The sequence below is a fragment of the Ahaetulla prasina genome, chromosome 4, assembly GCF_028640845.1.
Source record: "Ahaetulla prasina isolate Xishuangbanna chromosome 4, ASM2864084v1, whole genome shotgun sequence".
Taxonomy (NCBI): domain Eukaryota; kingdom Metazoa; phylum Chordata; class Lepidosauria; order Squamata; family Colubridae; genus Ahaetulla; species Ahaetulla prasina.
Genome location: NC_080542.1, coordinates 53,630,831 through 53,650,634, shown reverse-complemented (window position 1 = coordinate 53,650,634; position 19,804 = coordinate 53,630,831). Strand labels below are relative to the sequence as shown.

At 39.1% G+C, this 19,804-nt stretch overlaps 1 protein-coding gene across 4 annotated transcripts in view; it reads right to left on the bottom strand.

Moving 5' to 3' along the window:
- MARCHF10 (membrane associated ring-CH-type finger 10) overlaps positions 1-19,804 on the bottom strand; it is a 171,043-nt gene that overhangs the window by 79,710 nt on the left and 71,529 nt on the right. For 3 of the 4 annotated variants that reach the window (XM_058179553.1, XM_058179552.1, XM_058179554.1), the window contains 3 exons: positions 15,898-15,982; positions 6,346-6,451; positions 5,944-6,096 (listed from right to left, as the gene is read on the bottom strand). In XM_058179553.1, the coding sequence (XP_058035536.1) occupies positions 5,944-6,096; positions 6,346-6,432 (240 nt within the window). In that variant the 5' untranslated portion in view covers positions 6,433-6,451; positions 15,898-15,982. The remainder of the gene's footprint in view (positions 1-5,943; positions 6,097-6,345; positions 6,452-15,897; positions 15,983-19,804) is intronic. The other variant, XM_058179555.1, reaches the window with a different exon arrangement.

Here is a 19,804-nt window from a genome sequence, read left to right as displayed (position 1 = left end):
GAATACTTCTGGTGATGAAGTTAGAGATAGGTTTCCTGGGAATGTGAATGAACGTGCATTTCTGTAAGCAGAAGATGCAGTATTCTGATTTGAAGCATATGTTAGATTGTGTGTTAATTAGAAATTTGAAAATTAACATATACAAGACAAAGACTGCATGATGTAATAAGAAATTTAGCGTATGAGTGACCAAGGTAGTTTATTTTATTTAATTTTATTTATTTATTTTTGTCACAACATTATATACAAGCACATATAATGAAAGAAAACAACAGGACAGGAACGGTAGGCACTTTTGTGCACTTATGCATGCCCCTTATAGTCCTCTTAGGAATGGGGTGAAGTCAATGGTAGACAGCTTTTGGTTAAAGCTTTTGGGAGTTTGAGAAGAGACCACAGAGTCAGGTAGTGTGTTCCAAGCATTAACAACTCTGTTACAAAAATCATATTTTCTGCAATCAAGATTGATTGCAGAAAATATGTTGTTTTTCATTGAAAAATTAAGTAAATAATTGCAAGTTATATATAAAGATGAAAAATTAGATCACACAAATGAATTTGTATAACATGAGGAAATAGAGATAAAAACGTTGTGTGCAAATGCTGATAGAAAGGTAGGAAATAGTGTTTTATCTGTTATAAAGAATAAATTTTAGTTGAAAGAAACAAAATATATCTTTTTACAAAAGTTTGTTTTTATCTACTTTATAATGAAGAATTTCAAGTTGTGTATGTCAAGGGAACCTTAAAGTAAGTTGAATGAAGTCAGATTGGAGCTCTTCAGTAATGTGCATGATAATCAAGAAGAGATAAGGTCAATAATTAATAATTGCTTAATACAAAAAATTAGTTATCAGTATGAAGGAAGTATATTGAGGAAATTTGGTCATGCAAGGAGAATGAATTAAATATATATATGAAAAGTGATTGGGTTGGATTGAGAGGAAGAGCAAGTCTAAAAAATGTGATTTGATAGAGTTGATAAGAGCCTCCAAAACAGACCAAGGAGAGATGACTGAGGAGTTAAAGGCTATGCATGAAGCAGTATACAAATGTGATGAAAGCAATATTATGGAGAGGTATAGTGAATTGTGGATTTAACTGTATTTTCTTTTTCAATAACAATAACAGTAGATTTTCGGTTGGCTCTGCTTCGTTGATGGTGGTCCTTTTTAGACTGCTAACCCTGTGAGTCTGTACAGCTGCCAGGACAGCGTAAATCAGCTGTCCGGCGGCTTGAAAATCTCTCCCTCGGGCAAAGAGGGAGAGATGAGCATTCGGGCTGAAGTTTGAGTCCCCCGGAGAAACCCCAGAAAAGTTTCTGGAGGCTTGAGGGGAGTGCTCCTTCTAAAGCCTGAAAGAAGCTCCGGACCTGGAGGGTATCTGCCTTTTGGCAGAAAAAAATGTAGCGTCCAATCTCCGTGGCAGAAATGGATTTGTGATGGATTGTAACGCGGATAGAGCAGAAATTGGAGTTCTAGCATTTGTTTGCAAGAAGACTGTAAGCTCCTAATAGAAGATACATTTGTTGCAAAGATAGGAGAGAAGAAAGCAAATGGCGTTTTGTGGAATACAAGCAAATGGTGATTTGTGTATTGGAAACGAAAGTTAAGGAAATGCTTATTAACGGCCAGTGTGGAACCAAGAGGTATACAAGAAGATACTGACTAAATGGAAGAAATGAGAATTTTATGATTTATATTTTTTCTTCTTCTTTGGGATTATAGTGATTTAGAAGAAAAGCCTTTTGAATTTTTCCTGTTTAACACCTTTTTGTCGTTTTTTTTTTACTGGGTAGGTCATATATTTTAAAAATGGCTTTCAAGCAAATAGTACCAAAAGCCACTAAAAACTTTGAAATTTCTTCAATTCAGATATGAAAATTAAAAGAAGATATTAAAGAGGAACTAAGGAATTTTTTACAGGAGTTCCTGGAGGCTCATCTTTCAGAAATAGATCAAAAATTTGATGAAATGGAGAAAGAGATGTTGGATTTTAAGGAAGTGGTGGAATAGAATAGAATAGAATAGAATTTTATTGGCCAAGTGTGATTGGACACACAAGGAATTTGTCTTGGTGCATATGCTCTCAGTGTACATAAAAGAAAAGATACGTTCATCAAGGTACAACATTTACAACACAATTGATGATCAATATAGCAATATAAATCATAAGGATTGCCAGCAACAAGTTATAGTCATACAGTCATAAGTGGAAAGAGATTGGTGATGGGAACTATGAGAAGATTAATAGTAGTGCAGATTCAGTAAATAGTCTGACAGTGTTGAGGGAATTATTTGTTTAGCAGAGTGATGGCCTTCGGGAAAAAACTGTTCTTGTGTCTAGTTGTTCTGGTGTGCAGTGCTCTATAGCGTCGTTTTGAGGGTAGGAGTTGAAACAGTTTATGTCCAGGATGCGAGGGATCTGCAAATATTTTCACGGCCCTCTTCTTGCTTCGTGCAGTATACAGGTCCTCAATGGAAGGCAGGTTGGTAGCACTTATTTTTTCTGCAGTTCTAATTATCCTCTGAAGTCTGTGTTTTTCTTGTTGGGTTGCAGAACCGAACCAGACAGTTATAGAGGTGCAAATGACAGACTCAATAATTCCTCTGTAGAATTGGATCAGCAGCTCCTTGGGCAGTTTGAGCTTACTGAGTTGGCGCAGAAAGAACATTCTTTGTTGTCCTTTTTTAATGATGTTTTTGATGTTAGCTGTCCATTTGAGATCTTGCGATATGATAGAACCCAGAAATTTGAAGGTCTCTACTGTTGATACTGTGTTGTCAAGGATTGTGAGAGGTGGAAGTATGGAAGGGTGTTTCCTAAAGTCTACCACCATTTCTACGGTTTTGAGTGTGTTCAGTTCCAGATTGTTTTGGTTGCACCACAAGGCTAGTCGTTCGACCTCTCGTCTATATGCGGATTCGTCATTGTCTCGAATGAGACCAATCACTGTTGTGTCATCTGCGAACTTCAGTAGCTTAACTGATGGATCATTGGAGATGCAGTCATTGGTATACAGAGAGAAGAGAAGTGGGGAGAGCACACAGCCTTGGGGGGCCCCTGTGCTAATTGTACAGGTATTTGATGTGATCTTGCTTAGCTTCACCTGCTGCTTCCTGTTTGTTAGGAAGCTTGTGATCCACTTACAAGTCTGTTCCGGTACCTGTAGCTGGTTTAGCTTAGTTAGAAGAATGTCTGGAATGATGGTATTGAATGCTGAACTAAAGTCTACAAAAAGGACCCTTGCATAGGTCTTTGGAGACTCAAGATGTTGTAGGATGTAGTGCAGAGCCAGAAGAGCAGAAGAGGGAAATGAAAATGGTAAAGGATGCAATTTCGCAAATATTAAGGTCTTGTATTCAGATGGAGGATAGTTTGGAAGAACTTAATAAAGTTAATTTAGAGTTGCAAAGGAAAATAGAGGAAATTCAAAAGAATCAAAATAATTGGAACTTAGATAATAAGATAGAAGATATACAGGCTAAGGTAGATAGGGCAGATGAAGAAAATGTAATATTACAATATAGATTAATGGAATATGCTATAAGGGTGAGGGGGTTGAAGGAAGGTGGGAAGGAAAAATTAAGAGAGATTTTTACGCAAGCCTTTGCTCAGATAAAGTGTGTGGAGCCAGAAGACTTTGAGATTAATATTGAAAGAATTTATCGTGTTAATTCTTGGTGGGCAAGACAAAATAGATTACCGAGGGATGTGGTTATTTATTTTACAACTAAAAAGGTTAGGTATGAAATCTTGCAAGTCTTTTATAAAAATAAATTTCAAATATTGGGACAAGATATAAAAATGATGAAGGAAATTCCTCCTAAAATGTTAAGAAAGAGAAGAGAATTTGCTTTTTTAGTGGATGAGTTTAAGAAACATCAGATATATTTTAGATGGGAAGTTCCAATGGGTTTGTCAGTGAATTTTAAAGGTAGAAAGTATTTTCTCAGCACAGTTATGAAAGCAAAAGATTTTTACACTAATGTTTTAAAGAGTGGGAATCCTTTGTTGTTAGATGCTAAATTAACTGGTCTGCAGATGATGGAAAATAGAATAGGAGAGGGGAGGATTAAGATGTGAATATGATGATTATGGTTAATTTTTAGAATTGATTTGTTTAGGATATAAATTATAGGATTTTTGTTATTTGTTATTTGTAAGGTATAAACCTATGGGATGATACTATTTAATTTTGAAGGATGGAAAGTAAAATTTATGAATTTAGATAATGTTGTGGATGTAATGATGTTAATTGTTTATTGTTATATTTTGAATGTAACTTAAATGATTATTTGTTTTAATTCATATGCCTTGGGTATAAGTTTATAGATAGTAAAAGTTACGAAGTTAAGTTGGAAATATCGTATCTGAGAGACTTTATTGGTAATGATATTTGATTGATGGAGTAATATTGGAAGACTGGACAGTAAACATTATGACAATTTAAGAAATATATAAATGATGAAAATTTGAGCTCTAGAAGATGGACTGTAATTAAAGAAATGGACTTATGAAATTGGAAGAAATATACAAGTGGACAAAATCTGAAGTTGAGAAGATGGATTAATTTTAAAAATGGACTGTAAGAAGAAGTAATTTATGAAGCGAAGATTGTATTTGTATTGTTCTTTTTTTTATTCTTTCTTATCTCTTTATTTTTATTGTAAGGGGATTTAAAGTTTTAGAGAGGGGTGGGAGTGTATGTATATTTAGTATATCTTAGCTTGTGATTGTTGGTTATAATACCTGGTATTTGCTCTGGGAAGTCTGGGGGGGTGGGTAGAAGGGGGGAGGAGGGCAGGAGGGCGGGAGGGGGAGAGGGGTGGAAAATGATACATGGATTAGTTATCAATGTACAGTAATGATTGAAGATATGAAATTAAAATTTGAAATGAAATTGGGGCTGTTCGACTGCCATTTCAGAAGGAAAGGGAGAGAGGAGTAGAAGGAGGGAAGAAAGTAGGTAGGAAAGAGGTGAGAAGGAGGAGGGGAATAAGAAGGTTAGAAAGGGTGGAAGAAGGGAGGAGTGGAGAAGGAGGAGAGGAAGTAGTAAAGGAGATGAAGGAGGGGAAAGTAGTAGAAGGTAGAGGGAGGTTGTGAAGAAAGGAAGTGGCAGTTGGGCAGGCCTGAATCAGCAATAAATAAAAAATATGATTAATGATGGATAATAGATTGTACATAAATATGATGTTGGAAAATGGAAATAAAAAACTTTTTTTTTATAAAAAAACAATAACAGTAATAGAATTGGAAGGGACCTGAGAGGTCATCTAGTCCAATCCTCATGTTCACTTAGGAGACCTGTAGTATTTCTGACAAATGGTTGTCCTTTTCTTTCCTTATCCTATAATTTCTTTGCCTTATTATTTATTTCTTTTTTATAACTTCCCTAACTTTGTTTACCATGAATGGCAACAGAGTGATTAATATGCGTGTTAATATTTGTTCCTTATTTGAAAGGTTAAACTTATGAGAGATATATTATAATTGTTAACTTTACTTAATTCTCTATTAAACAAGCAATCTCCTTTTCAGAACACAGAAGAAAGATCTTCTAACAATATCTTAGAAAACGGAATGGTCTATACTTTAGCAAATTTCACAAAGAAAAATTTCCAAAAAGTTTTTGTTATTGTTATTCCTCTTCATTTTCCTCTGATGCTACCTCTCAGCTCCAATTCTCAGTAAGAATGTTACAAGACCTAAAGGGAATGAAATGTTTCTTGAATTGAAAAAAAAACCCTGATTGTCTAAGAATTATGGTCTTCAGCCTTCACAATAATTCTAAGATGTACAGTAATGTGAACTACTATGCTCCAGAATTAAAAAATACATTGACAGCTGATCCACCAGGATTATCAATTTTAAAAAGCTGCTTGAGTCTTTATCAGAACGTTTTTCTTTTCTACTTCACATCTAAAGTTAGCAAATACTTGCCTGTCTATTAACAGGAAGTCTTGAAATCCATGGCCTTTCATATCTACGCACTGGAGAGATAGAAGATAAACTTCTCTGCCTCAGTTCTTGTCTGCTTTGTTCTCGTTTTTTATCAGACTGGTCTTTAATGTGCTCTTGTTTTCTCAGGCAAGCCTAATAAATAAACCATATATCTATTTTAAATGAGTTGTATGTGGAGACTTACGTTCAAACAATAGCTAATGGAATCTGGCCACACATCCATAACACCCTCTGCCAATTTTTCCCAATCAGAAGCTCTCCGGATTTCTTGAAGCATGCGTCATCCTAGTATCCCCAGATAACAATGTTTAATTTGGGGAGGACTACTTCTGGTTCATGTTCTTTGTAAAAAAATCAAGATACTGAAATATAATTTATTACCTGATACTCTGAATCCATCTTGTGCTGCATCTCTCTTAGGTACTGAGCATCACTGATAAACTTCTGTCTTTCCTTTGCTTCATACATGGCAATACTTCAGGAAAACCTATAAAAATATATTCAAATTACATCTTTATTGCAGTCACAAACCTGCATAAGAAAGGTAGGATACATTCATTTTAAAAGGATAATGGATTTATCAAAAATATAAATAGAATAGAATAGAATAGAATTTTTTATTGGCCAAGTGTGATTGGACACACAAGGATTTTTTCTTGGTGCATACGCTCTCAGTGTAGATAAAAGAAAAGATACCTTCATCAAGATACAACACTTACAACACTTAATAATAGTCATAGGGAACAAATTTAACACGTAATGATACAACACTTAATGATAGTCATAGGCTATAATTAAGCAATCAGGAAACAATCAATTACAGTATAAATCGTAAGGATATAAGTAACAAAGTTACAATCGTAAGTGGAAGTAGATGGATGATGGGAACGATGAGAAGATTAACAGTGCAGATTTAGTAAACAGTTTGTCAGTGTTGAGGGAATTATTTGTTTAGCAGATGGCGTTCGGGAAAAAACTGTTCTTGTGCCTAGTTGTTCTGGTGTGCAGTGGTCTATAGCATTGTTTTGAGGGTAGGAGTTGAAACAGTTTATGTCCAGGATGTGAGAGATCTGTAAATATTTTCACAGCCCTCTTTTTGATTCGTGCAGTTTACAGGTCGTCAATGGAAGGTAGGTTGGTAGCAATTGTTTTTTTGCAGTTCTAATTATCCTCTGAAGTCTGTGTCTGTCTTGTTGGGTTGCAGAACCAAACCAGGCAGTTATGGAGGTGCAGATGACAGACTCAATAATTCCTCTGTAGAACTGGATAAGCAACTCCTTGGGCAGTTTGAGCTTTCTGAGTTGGCGCAGAAAGAACATTTTTTGTTGTCCTTTTTGATGACGTTTTTGATATCCATTTTAGATCTTGCGATATGATAAAATCTAGAAATTTGAAGGTTTCTACTGTTGATACTGTGTTGTCTAGTATTGTGAGAGGTGGAAGTATGGAAGAGTTTCTCCTAAAGTCCACCACCATTTCTACAGTTTTCAGTGTGTTCAGTTCAAGATTATTCTGGTTGCACCACAAGGCTAGTCATTCAACCTCCCATCTGTATGTGGATTCATCATTGTCTCGAATAAGACCGATCACTGTTGTGTCATCTGCGAACTTCAGTAGCTTAACAGATGGATCATTGGAGATGCAGTCATTGGTATACAGAGAGAAGAGAAGTAGGGAAAGCACACAGCCTTGGGGGGCCCTTGTGCTAATTTTACAGGTGTCTGATAAGATTCTGCTTAGCTTCACCTGCTGCTTCCTGTTCGTTAGAAACCTTGTGATCCACTTACAAGTCTGTTCAGGTACCTGTAGCTGGTTTAGCTTAGTTAGAAGAGTGTCTGGAATGATGGTTTTGAATGCTGAGCTAAAGTCTACAACTTTAGAACTAGAACTAGAAGATATAAAAGATATAAGATTAAAACTAAATGTATTTATGAAAAGCAGAATCCAAAAGAAGGGAAAGGAGCAATGGAGGGTATGAGGGGCATAAAAGGTTTATGTGGAAGATTGTATCAAGTTACAAAGCACTCTAATATGATGAAGTAGGTGCATGTATATGCACATACATATATATATATATATATATGTATGTATGTATGTATATATATATATATATATATATATATATATATATATATATATACATACATACATACATACATACATACATACATACATACATTGGACAAACCAACAGAAGAATAAATGCACGCATTGAAGAACACAAGAACTCAGTCAAAAAAGAGGAACCAACTTCTTCCCTGCTCCAACACCTTAAAGCAACAGGACACGATATTGATTTTAAAAAGACCAGAACTATCGCCAAAACTGAACACTTTAACAACAGAATAATCAGAGAAGCCATCGAGATAGAAAAACGCCCACACAGCATGAACAAACGAGATGATACCTCCCGCCTACCAGCCATTTGTACCTTCTGGTGTATTCAAGATGGTAAATGAGGTTACAGATGATAAATGGCAAGTGCTTACTGAACCAGGTTAAGAATAGGTGGTGCTATTGCAGACAATACTGACTTATTACTTGCTGGATCGAAATGGGACACCTTGCTATGGCCAACTCGTTGCAGGACAACTCGCTGCAGGGACAACTCACCATGGAAACAACTCACCGTGAGCCTAAGGCCTTCCACTCTGATTCTAAAACTGTCCCTGCTTGCCCCTCTCCCTGCCCGGGAGCTGTCAGGGTCCAGCATAGCATGCCGAATGAGAGGTCCTTCTCCCCAAGCCCAGGCACAATTGGCAGCTTGACAGCTTGGATGTGAGTAAAAGTCCCCAAGCTCGGAATAGTGTGTGTGTCTGTGAATGTACAAGACAATGACTCCCACTTAACCTGCCTTTTGCAGGGGGGGGCACTATTTATTTTTATTTATTTATTTTATTAAATTTTTATACCGCCCTTCTCCCGAAGGACTCAGGGCGGTGTACAGCCGGAATAAAATACAAAATATATACAATTAAAAAAAATTAAAATAAACTATTACTAAACGGCCGCTAATTTAAAAGATTTAAAAATTTAAAATATTACTAAAACCCCAATTTAAAATCAACTATTTATGCCAGTCCTGCTTGAATGAATAAATATGTTTTTAGCTCACGACAAAAGGTCCGAAGATCAGGCACTTGACGTAAGCCAGGGGGGAGTTCGTTCCAGAGCGTCGGTACTCCCACAGAGAAGGCCCTACTCCTGGGGGCCGCCAGCCGACATTGTTTGGTGGACGGCACCCTGAGAAGGCCCTCTCTGTGAGAGCGTACGGGTCGATGGGAGGCATAAGGTAACAGCAGGCGGTCTCGTAAGTACCCGGGTCCTAAGCCATGGAGCGCTTTAAAGGTGGTAACCAGGATCTTGAAGCGCACCCGAAAGACTACAGGAAGCCAGTGCAGACTACGGAGCAGTGGTGTTACATGGGAGCCACGAGCTGCTCCCATTACCACTCGCGCAGCTGCATTCTGGACTAACTGCAGCCTCCGGGTGCACCTCAAGGGCAGCCCCATGCAGAGAGCATTGCAATAATCCAGCCGAGACGTAACCAGAGCGTGAGTGACTGTGCATAAGGCCTCCCGGTCAAGGAAGGGACGCAACTGGCGAACCAAGCGAACTTGGTAAAAGGCCCTCCTGATGACGGCCGCCAGATGTTCATCAAAGGACAGCCGACCATCCAGGAGGACGCCCAAGTTGCAAACCACCTCCTTTGGGGCCACTAACTCGCCCCCAACAGTCAGCTGCAGGAGCAGCTGACTGTACCGGGGTGCCGGCATCCACAGCCACTCCGTCTTGGAGGGATTGAGCTTGAGTCTGTTTCTCCCCATCCAGACCCGTACGGCTTCCAGGCACCGGAACAGCACTTCGACCGCTTCATTGGGGTGGTCCGGGGTGGAAAAGTACAGCTGAGTATCATCAGCGTACAGATGATAACTCACCCCGAAACCACTGATGACCTCACCCAGCGGCTTCATGTAGATGTTGAACAGGGTAGGCGAGAGAATCAACCCCTGAGGTACCCCACAAGTGAGGCCCCTCGAGGACGACCTCTGCCCCCCTGTCAACACCGTCTGCGACCGGTCGGAGAGATAGAAGGAGAACCACCGGTAAACGGTGCCTCCCACTCCCAATCCCTCCAACCGGCGCAGCAGGATACCATGGTCGATGGTATCAAAAGCCGCTGAGAGATCTAATAGGACCAAGGCAGAGGAACAACCCCTGTCTCTGGCCCTTCAGAGGTCATCCACCAACGCGACCAAAGCCGTCTCCGTGCTGTAACCGGGTCGGAAGCCGGATTGGAACGGGTCTAGATAGACAGCTTCCTCCAGGTGCCGGGGAAGCTGCCATGCAACCACACTCTCTACAACCTTCACTAAAAAGCGAAGGTTGGAGACTGGACGATAATTTCCCAAAATAGCTGGGTCCAGGGAAGGCTTCTTCAGGAGAGGTCTCACCACCGTCTCCTTCAAGGCGGCGGGGAAGACCCCTACAACCAAAGAAGCATTTATAATCCCCTGGAGCCAGCCTCGTGTCACTTCCTGAGCAGCCAGTACTAACCAGGAAGGACACGGGTCCAGTAAACACGTAGTTGCATGCAATCTCCCCAGCAACCTGTCCACGTCCTCGAGAGCCACAGACTCAAACTCATCCCAAATAACCTCAACAAGACGAGTCTCTGCCACCTCGGCTGAATCATCGCAATCATGGTCCAAGCCATCACGAAGCTGAACAATTTTATCATATAGATAACCGTTAAACTCCTCGGCTCGCCCCTGTAAGGGGTCATCCCGTCCCTCCTGTTGAAGGAGGGAATGGGTCACCCGAAACAGGGCGGCCGGGCGGTTATCTGCCGATGCAATGAGGGTGGAAACATAGGAACGCTTCGCCTCCCTCATTGCCACTAGGTAGGTCCTAGTAAAGGACCTCACTAGTGTCCGATCAGCCTCGGAACGGCTGGACCTCCAAACACTCTCTAGGCGTCTTCTCCGGCGTTTCATCTCTCTCAGCTCCCCGGAGAACCAGGGAGCCAATTGAGATCTACGCCGGGTCAGAGGCCGCAAAGGCACGACATGGTCCAAAGCCCCAGCTGCGGCCCGTTCCCAAGCCGCAACCAGTTCTTCAGTCGTGCCGTGGGTAAGATCCTCAGGAAACGGCCCAAGCTGTCCGTCAGGAACCTCTCCGGGTCCATCAGGCGCCTGGGACGGAACCAACGCATCGGCTCCGTCTCCCTGTGGTGGTGAGCAGTGGTTCGAAAGTCTAGGCGAAGGAGAAAATGATCTGACCATGACAATGGTTCTTTCACTATATCTCCTAAATCCAGATCATTTACCCACTGACCAGAGATAAAAATCAAGTCTAGCGCGCTGCCCCCGATGTGTGTAGGGCCATCAGTTACTTGAATCAGGTCCAAGGCCGTCATGGAGGCCTGGAACTCCTGAACCACTGTTGATGACAAGCCGGCCGATGGCAAGTTGAAATCTCCCAAGACCAAAAGTCTGGGAATCTCAACCGCCACGCCAGCAAGTACCTCCAGTAGTTCAGGAAGGGCTGTAGTCACGCAGCAAGGAGCCAGGTACGTGATCAACAACCCCATCTGATTTCGATGGCCCACTTCACAAGGAGGGATTCACAGCCAGCTATCTGAGGAACAGTGGACTCCCTTGGCTCCAGACTTTCTCTAATCACAACCGCCACCCCCCCACCTCTACCCTGGGCCCTCGGCTGATGGAATGCACGGAAACCCGGAGGGCACAGTTCAACCAGGGGTATGCCCCCTTCTGTGCCCAGCCAGGTCTCCGTAATGCCCATAAGGTCCGCGGATTCCCTCTGAATCAGATCGTAAATCAGGGGAGCCTTATTAACCACAGACCGGGCATTGCAGAGCATCAGCCGTAGACCCAAGCTCTGAGGATCCTGACCATCCGGGGAACGAGTGAGGACTGGGGGGCCGGAGCACGTGATCGCCTTTAAACATCGGCCACGTGCTCCCAAAGAACGATACGGCCCCCTGCCTCCGCCATATCTGCCCCTCCCACTTACCGTACAGATGGAATGATACTCTTTGCTAGAAAGTGAGGCAGGAAGCCTTTAGAGAAGAAGGGTGAGCTAGTGGGAATTTTTGTTTCCCTTAAGCAGGGCCAGCTTTGGAAACTAGAGTGGAAGGCCCCAGGCTTGTGGCAAGTTGTCCCAATAGTGAATTGACCAGAAAGACATGCCCATGGTGATATGGTGGCGGTAAGGTGGCTGCAATGAGTAGTCCTACACCTTGCTGGATAGCCTAAGTCCCAAATAGCCATCAGGCTCAGAATCTGCAGTTAGCTGTGCAACCTGTGAGGTAGGGAATCAAGTAGCAAAGGCAGTAACCCACAGGTTTTATGTTTTAAAATACCTATATATTCCATATATATTCATGTATAAGCCCAACTGTACATAAGCTGGCCTTTGAATTTTGAAAGAAATATCCATGAAAAATGCACCACCTATGAATAAGCCCATTGTGAAAATGGAAACATATGAAAAGCTAATTCATGGGTGGTGCAGTTGCTACGTATGTGCCTATAATGTGTTCATACCTATAGTATGTCTTGTGGTTATCTTGGGTAATACCATTCACTGTTGGGGTCTCCTGTTAATGATTAATGACTCACACTAATCTGCTAGATTTGGAAAATAAAATGATTATGTGTATCTTCTCCAAGATTGTGATATTTCTTGGGTGAATTTTCCATCACAAATCTTTGTATGTGCGTGTATTTCTGATCTTTCATGTTGTGTTTTTGCATTTGAATATATATATATATATAAAATATATTGGAAAGCATAGGAGTGCTGCATATCCTACAGCCTAGATCACATGAAGAATGAAGAGAGAAAGAGAAAAGGGAGCTGGTGTTAGAATGGAGTATCAGGCTACAATTCTGCACAAGGTCATCCTGGCAAACAGAGTCTCAAATGTCTTTACATAATGTTTTAGAGAAGAAATCTGTCTGGAAAGAATAAAAAGTTTAATTAATTAATTAATTCAATCAATCAATCAGTTGGTTAATCAATCTGGCAGCTTACTCACTAAACTACAAGAAGGACTGAAAACAATATAATGTATATAATTTAAAAACAAACACAGTCGTAGGGAACTACAACTCAGATATTGTAGCACAGAGTAGGCACAGTTACAGAGAAAGCATGTCCCCTGGATCCCATAAAATGACATAACACACTGAAAATTTAATCAGTTTCAGCAAAGAAAGTAAATATTTTATAATAAACAAAATAAAAAAACACAAGAGAATTCTTGTCATCTGTCAACTGCACATCTATAACTGTCTGGTTTGGTTCTGCAACCCAACAAGACAGACACAGACTTCAGAGGATAATTAGAACACAGAAAAAACAATTGCTACCAACCTGCCTTCCATTGAGGACCTGTATACTGCACAAGGGCTGTGAAAATATTTACAGACCCCTCGCATCCTGGACATAAACTGTTTCAACTCCTCCTCAAAACGATATTATAGAGCACTGCATACCAGAACTAGGCACAAGAACAGTTTTTCCCCGAATGCCATCACTCTGCTAAACAAATAATTCCCTCAACACAGTCAAACTATGTACTAAATCTGCACTACTATTAATCATTCCCATCACCCATCTCCTTCCACTTATAACTGTATGGCTGTAACTTTGTTGCTTGTATCCTTATGATTTATATTGATATTGATTGTTTCCTGATTGCTTATTTGTAACCTATGACTATAGGTGTTGTACCTTATGATTCTTGATGAACATATCTTTTCTTTTATGTACACTGAAAGCATATGCACCAAGACAAATTCCTTGTGTGTCCAATCACACTTGACCAATAAAAAAAAATTATATTCTAAAAAAACCAAGAGAATTCTTAGCAACATGGCACTGATAAATAAGCCATTAACAGAAACACTGAGATAAACCTCATTTACAAACTATTTTAAAAAAAAGAAACAACCAAAAATCAAAACAGAACTAAACATGTTCTTTATGACATACCTATTAACCAATACCCCAGATAAACAAGAATCAACACCAGATAAACAAAAACAATAAAGAAAGAAACAATACCCTGTAATTAAGGAACAAACAATACCCCAACTGAGGCTGTAAGAAAAGCTACTACATATAAACCACATTTTCCCCAGGAGCTAAAATGCTACCTAGCTTGATAATGAATTTCTCTGTGAAGAGAAGCAAACTCAGAGAACATCAAAAACCCAAGAGTAATTGTACGGCATAAAAGTAAATTGAATGTAGTAAGAATATTTAGTTTACTATGTCTGGTAAATCTAGAGGAAATAAAGTCAGTAATTAATGAATATTGAATAAATGTGGCTACAAAATGTGTATTAGCAATACAGAAGAAACACACTGAAGAGTTTTAATCATATAGACAGACTGAATGAAGACTGAATTGCAAAACAAATATATGAAAAAACAATGCATGGGTCAAGAATTAGGGGAAGACCAAAAATATTGTGCTGGGATGGAGTTAACAGTTTCAAATATACAGTTTCAAACATACAGAAGTAACAAGGAAAAACATTCAGTAATTGCAATGTATGAAGCAGTTAAATTTAAGAAAACAATAAGCAATGCTGAGAAAAGTTTGTTTGAAAAGGTATTGTTTGAAGCATTTAGATTGCTTTATTAATCTGTTCTATTTTACTGCATTCCTGAATGTTCTAGGATTAAAAGCAATGAATTATTGTCAAGGAAGTTCTTGGGAATTTTAAATTTAAATCTAAGCTAAAATGATAACAATGATAAGAAAATCAGAACAAATTAATTCACTGAGCTCTTTAACCAATAGTTTAATTATTATCTGGGCAGGGAAACTTGGATCAGCTAAGAATACTGATATTCAGGCTTGTCTGATTCAATTTGAGGATTGAATCCATAGCTTTGCATGCAATTCAGTCTGCAAAAGTGTTTGTTTAATCTGACTATGACTGTAGAGTTAGAAAAAACAGCATCTGAATTACCATATTGAATAAAATGCCATTTCTCCCCCTCTTTTCTACGACAGTGTTTCTATTTGCTGGGGAGTTTAGTAGACTGGAATATAGTAGATTTATACAGGTAGTCCTCAATTTACAACCACAATTGAGCCCAAAATTTCTGTTGCTAAGTGAAATATTTGTTACATTTTACAACTCTTCTTGCCACAGTTAAGTGAATCAATGCAGTTGGTAAATTTGTAACATGGATGTTAACTGAATCTGTCTTCCCTGTTGACTTTGCCTCTCAGAAGCTTGCAAAGAGGGCTCACATGACCCCTGGACACTGCAACCGTCATAAATATGAATCAGTTGCCAAGCATCTGAATTTTGATTATGTGACCATGTTGCAAGGTCGTAAGTGTGAAAAATGGTCATAACTTTTTTCAGTGATGTTGTAACTCTGAATACTCACTAAATGAACTATTGTACATCGAGGACTACATGTACTTTGCAGACAGAAATCTGATCATCCATTCTACCTCAGTTAAATGGCAGTCTAATATTAGTTATGTAGGTCCAGTGATGAAATAATTTTTTTTCTGAATCTATAATACAGTCCTGATTAAGCGGCATATATGTGATCTCTTGTTTCTAAAACTATTAGAGGGATTCTATCAGAATGCAATGCTCTTCTAATTTCTGTATTTTCTACTAATCACTATCATATGTGATCTTAAACATCTTCTTGCATCTTTTTTATCAAAATTAAAGGGATTCAACATATAGTTCACTTTGAATTCAAATGGGATAGTGAATTGAAACTTTGGATACCATGCTGCATGCAAACTGTTATAACTGCTATCATATAAGCACTATTTAATATTTTTCCTGCAGCAAGGCTACTGATAGCTTCCTTTTGCTTTTCTGTATTAGTAGTTCTATTAATTCTAAATGCTCTTACGTTCAGGATCACTGCAGTTTTTGTTGCCCTCTCATTGCTGTGCTCTGTTGTGCAGAATTGATCCTCTAGAGGCAGGCTTGTCACTCTATGTAAAGTAGAAGGAAAGGCAGAAGGGAAAAGGAAAGGTAATTAAAGAAGGGAGGAAAGGACATGAGAAAAATGGAAGATTATATTATAGACAAGGCAGAGAGAAACACAGTTGCAACTAAATACTTGGTTCTTTGAAATCCAAACATTCTGTTTCCTGGGCATATGTAATGACTTAACAATATACTGAGAACTATGATACGTCATAGGTGAGACCATTTGCCCTAACACAGAGATGGGTAACTAATTTTTTTAAAATCTGACTTGGCTATATTTTTCCCTAACTAGTTTTTTCTTTGAGAGCTCCAAAGGATATGCACTACAATTTCATTGAATCAGCAGACCCAACTATTTTTTCTCATTGTAGGATGAGGGGCAGCACTTTTAAAATAGAAAATTGATAGAGAAACCTCACATTTTGGTCTTTAATTAAAAAAACCTTAAAAATAAAAACCATAATTTTGAAATTCAACCATTCTGTCAATAAATTTTAATTGTATAACTTTGTAGAATTCTGAAAATCTGGAGACTAGATTTACCAATCCCACCTCATAAAAAATGCCTATTCAGGCATTTTGAACTCAGCAAGAAGTAATTTTGAATGTGTATACAAGTCAAATAAGTGGATTGAGGCTTGTTTTTTGCAGAGAGAGGAGCTTTAAGTTAGTGATTCCTGTTGACTGCCTAGAAAAATTCCTATAGCTTGTTTTCATACTGATAACTTAATATCTTTCACTGAAAGCATTTCCATGAATAATATTAAAAAATATTGGCTCATTAGATATGTGTTTCCAGACACATTGTGATTGGGTTCATATATATGAAATCATGGCCTCTTTAAAAATGATTTATTGAATACAAAATTGTTTAGTTTATACAATTCATAAACTATAATTTATAAATCAGAATAGTGTGTTCACATAACATGATTTATTCATTTATTCATTTATTTATTTTTCATATTTTTATACCGCCCTATCTCCCTAGGGACTCAGGGCGGTTCACAACCAGATAAAAAATATACATATAAATACAAATAAAACATCCATTAAACCATGACTATGATAAACCAAAGCTAATATGAACTGTAGTTAGTATGTGAATCAAGCCTACAACTTTTAAAATAAATAATTTATTGGCAAATTGCAAATAAATTATTTCAAAAATAGAATTCCAGGTAAACAGAAATTCAGAAGAAAATGGATGTTCAATGCAGGCATCAACACATTTATTTATTTATAAAATTTATTGGCTGCCCATCTTGCCACAGGGTACTTCTGAGTGGCTTACTATCTTAAAAAGGTAAAAACTATTCAAAACGTAAAAGACATAAATAAAATACTGTAAAGATTCAATTACTGAGCCCCAGTTAAAAGATGGGGGGGGGGAGAGAGAGTAATCTATCAATCACCTTCCATGTGAAACCCCTCCATTGGAGTCCCAAACCAACTGGCAGAGCCAGCTCTTTAAGCTCTTGCAGAAGGTTAGGAAGGTTGGAGCCGACCATACTCTGGGAGCAAGATGTTCCAAAGGACAAATGCAATGGCAGAGAAGGCTTTTCTCCTAGACCCTGCCAACTGGAAGACCCTGGTTGATGGAGTCCACAGCAGGCCTCCTCTGCTGGCATGAGTGGGGCAAACTAATCCCAGTGGGATAAGATGGTCCCTCAAGTAACCTGGACCCATGCTATGAAGGGCTTTAAGGGTGATTACCAACATCTTGAATTGCAAGGACAGGGTAAACCAGGACTTCCTTAAGCGGCTCTCAAAATGTCCCCTCCTATAATGATGTATTAATCATTGCCTGAATCCACATTGCCTGAATTGTCCTGGAGGCTTTCACCATCCAGGAGGAAAAAGGATTTAACTGACAGGTAGTGTGCTGACAGCATTAAGGATCCTGTCCACTTCTTCAGGTCCAATGCGTCAAACTGTTCCCAGATGATTGTGGAAGACCTTGTCACAAGTATCTCACATGGAATTGCTTCATGCATGAGATCTAACTGGGAACGAATCCAACTGAGTTTGTTTGTCAGTTGTTGAACAAATTCCTCTTCATGGCCCTGAAGATGATTACCCAACATTCACACACACACATACACACACCCCGTTCCAATAAAGAACAGATGATCTGGAACAGGCTCACTATGTAATACTGTGAAAATACAATAAGGGCAGAGAAATAATGCTGTTTGCTGCTCTTACTGACATGAGGTTGGCCTTTATAGCTCTAAAGCATGTCCAGTCGAGTCATTCTTCGTCTTCCTCCAGTGGTACTCTAGGCTTATCTTAACCCTTTTAAAATCTGCAACTCTTCCATGAACCACAGGGAGTATCAGGAACAATGGGTCAAGAAAGGCAGCACAACCACAATCCTATCCAAGGCCCTAGATGCCGTTAGATTCCAGGCCGTTACCAAGGCTTGGCAGGGCTATGCAGCAACACCTCTAAGATATCCCCCAATTGCTCTGGAATCTATTAGGGTCCATCAGCTGGCATAAGAGGATCTCAGGGATACCAGGACATGATCTGACTATGATAAGGGAGATAATCTTAAATCCCTCACCAGGCCATGTTGCCATTGCTCCAACAATAAAATCAGATTTGGTGTGTGAACACTAGCCTGATCTGGGATAGGCTCATTGCCACCATGGTGGTCATGAATTCCTTGACTGCTTTCAAGGACTGAAGTCTCCCAGAATCATAAATCTGGGAAACTCCTCCGCCAGCCCCAAGATAGCCCCCAGCAGTTCAGGCAGGGAAGTTGTCACACAACAGGAAAGCTAGTATACTAAGAACAATCCCAACTCAGCTTCAGAAACAGGGTCTCACAACCAGAAACTTTCAGAGAAAGGCCTCTGAAGTCCAAAAGAGACTCTTTAATAACCACTGTCACCCCACTTTCCCTCCACTAGGGTCTCAGCTGTTGCCAAACCCAAAACCAACTGGACATATCTCTCAGAGGGGAATCCCCCCTTTCCACTCAGTTTCCAGGTCGGCTCGCTTTTCCTCAAAATGTCAATACATTGTTTATTTCCAGACATCCTCTACTTCAGCTTGTTTAAAAGCTATGTATAAAAACATTCCAAAATATTGTATAGAAACATGATGTGAAATCCCTGGTCACTTTAGGGTGAAAAAAGTGATGGAGTAACTGCCAGTGATACATAATATACTACCAGGACTAAAAGGAAAGAGTCTCTTCTGCTGTCTATGAGGGAGACTTAAATAAGTGAGGAAATCTTTTCCTATGTCCATATTGACAAAATGGATATCCCTATGTTGTGAAAAAGATAAAATGATAACTTAAATGTTTTTTAAGTTGTGAGTTGTGAGTGAAAACTGAATTATTTTAGTTAAATGAAAATAGATTTCCATTTTTATCTATGGATCAACAATCCATAGATAAATTAATTTGTACTTGTACTAAACAAAATAATCAAATGGAATAACCATCATCTGCATTATTAGATTAAATCTATGTAGAGCATGTAGATATTTCATGGCCTTTTGTATTATCTAGCTTGATGTCATATTTGGGTGACTTTTATTATGACACTTTGGATGGTCCTAATAAAAAGATATTATTATTTGATGGAATGATTAAAGGCTGGACCAGACTAGAAACTGGGAGATCATTAGTCTTGCTAGTCCACATTCAGTCCTAAGAAGAAGACAGTGGCAAACCACTTTTTAAAATGATGCCAAGTATACAGGGACTTACCTGACTGATTCCTAAAAGTCAAAACTGACTGAAGGGCCAACACAAAATGAAACAGGTTAAACTGCCTAGTCAAAGACTGCGATTTTTTACCCCTGGC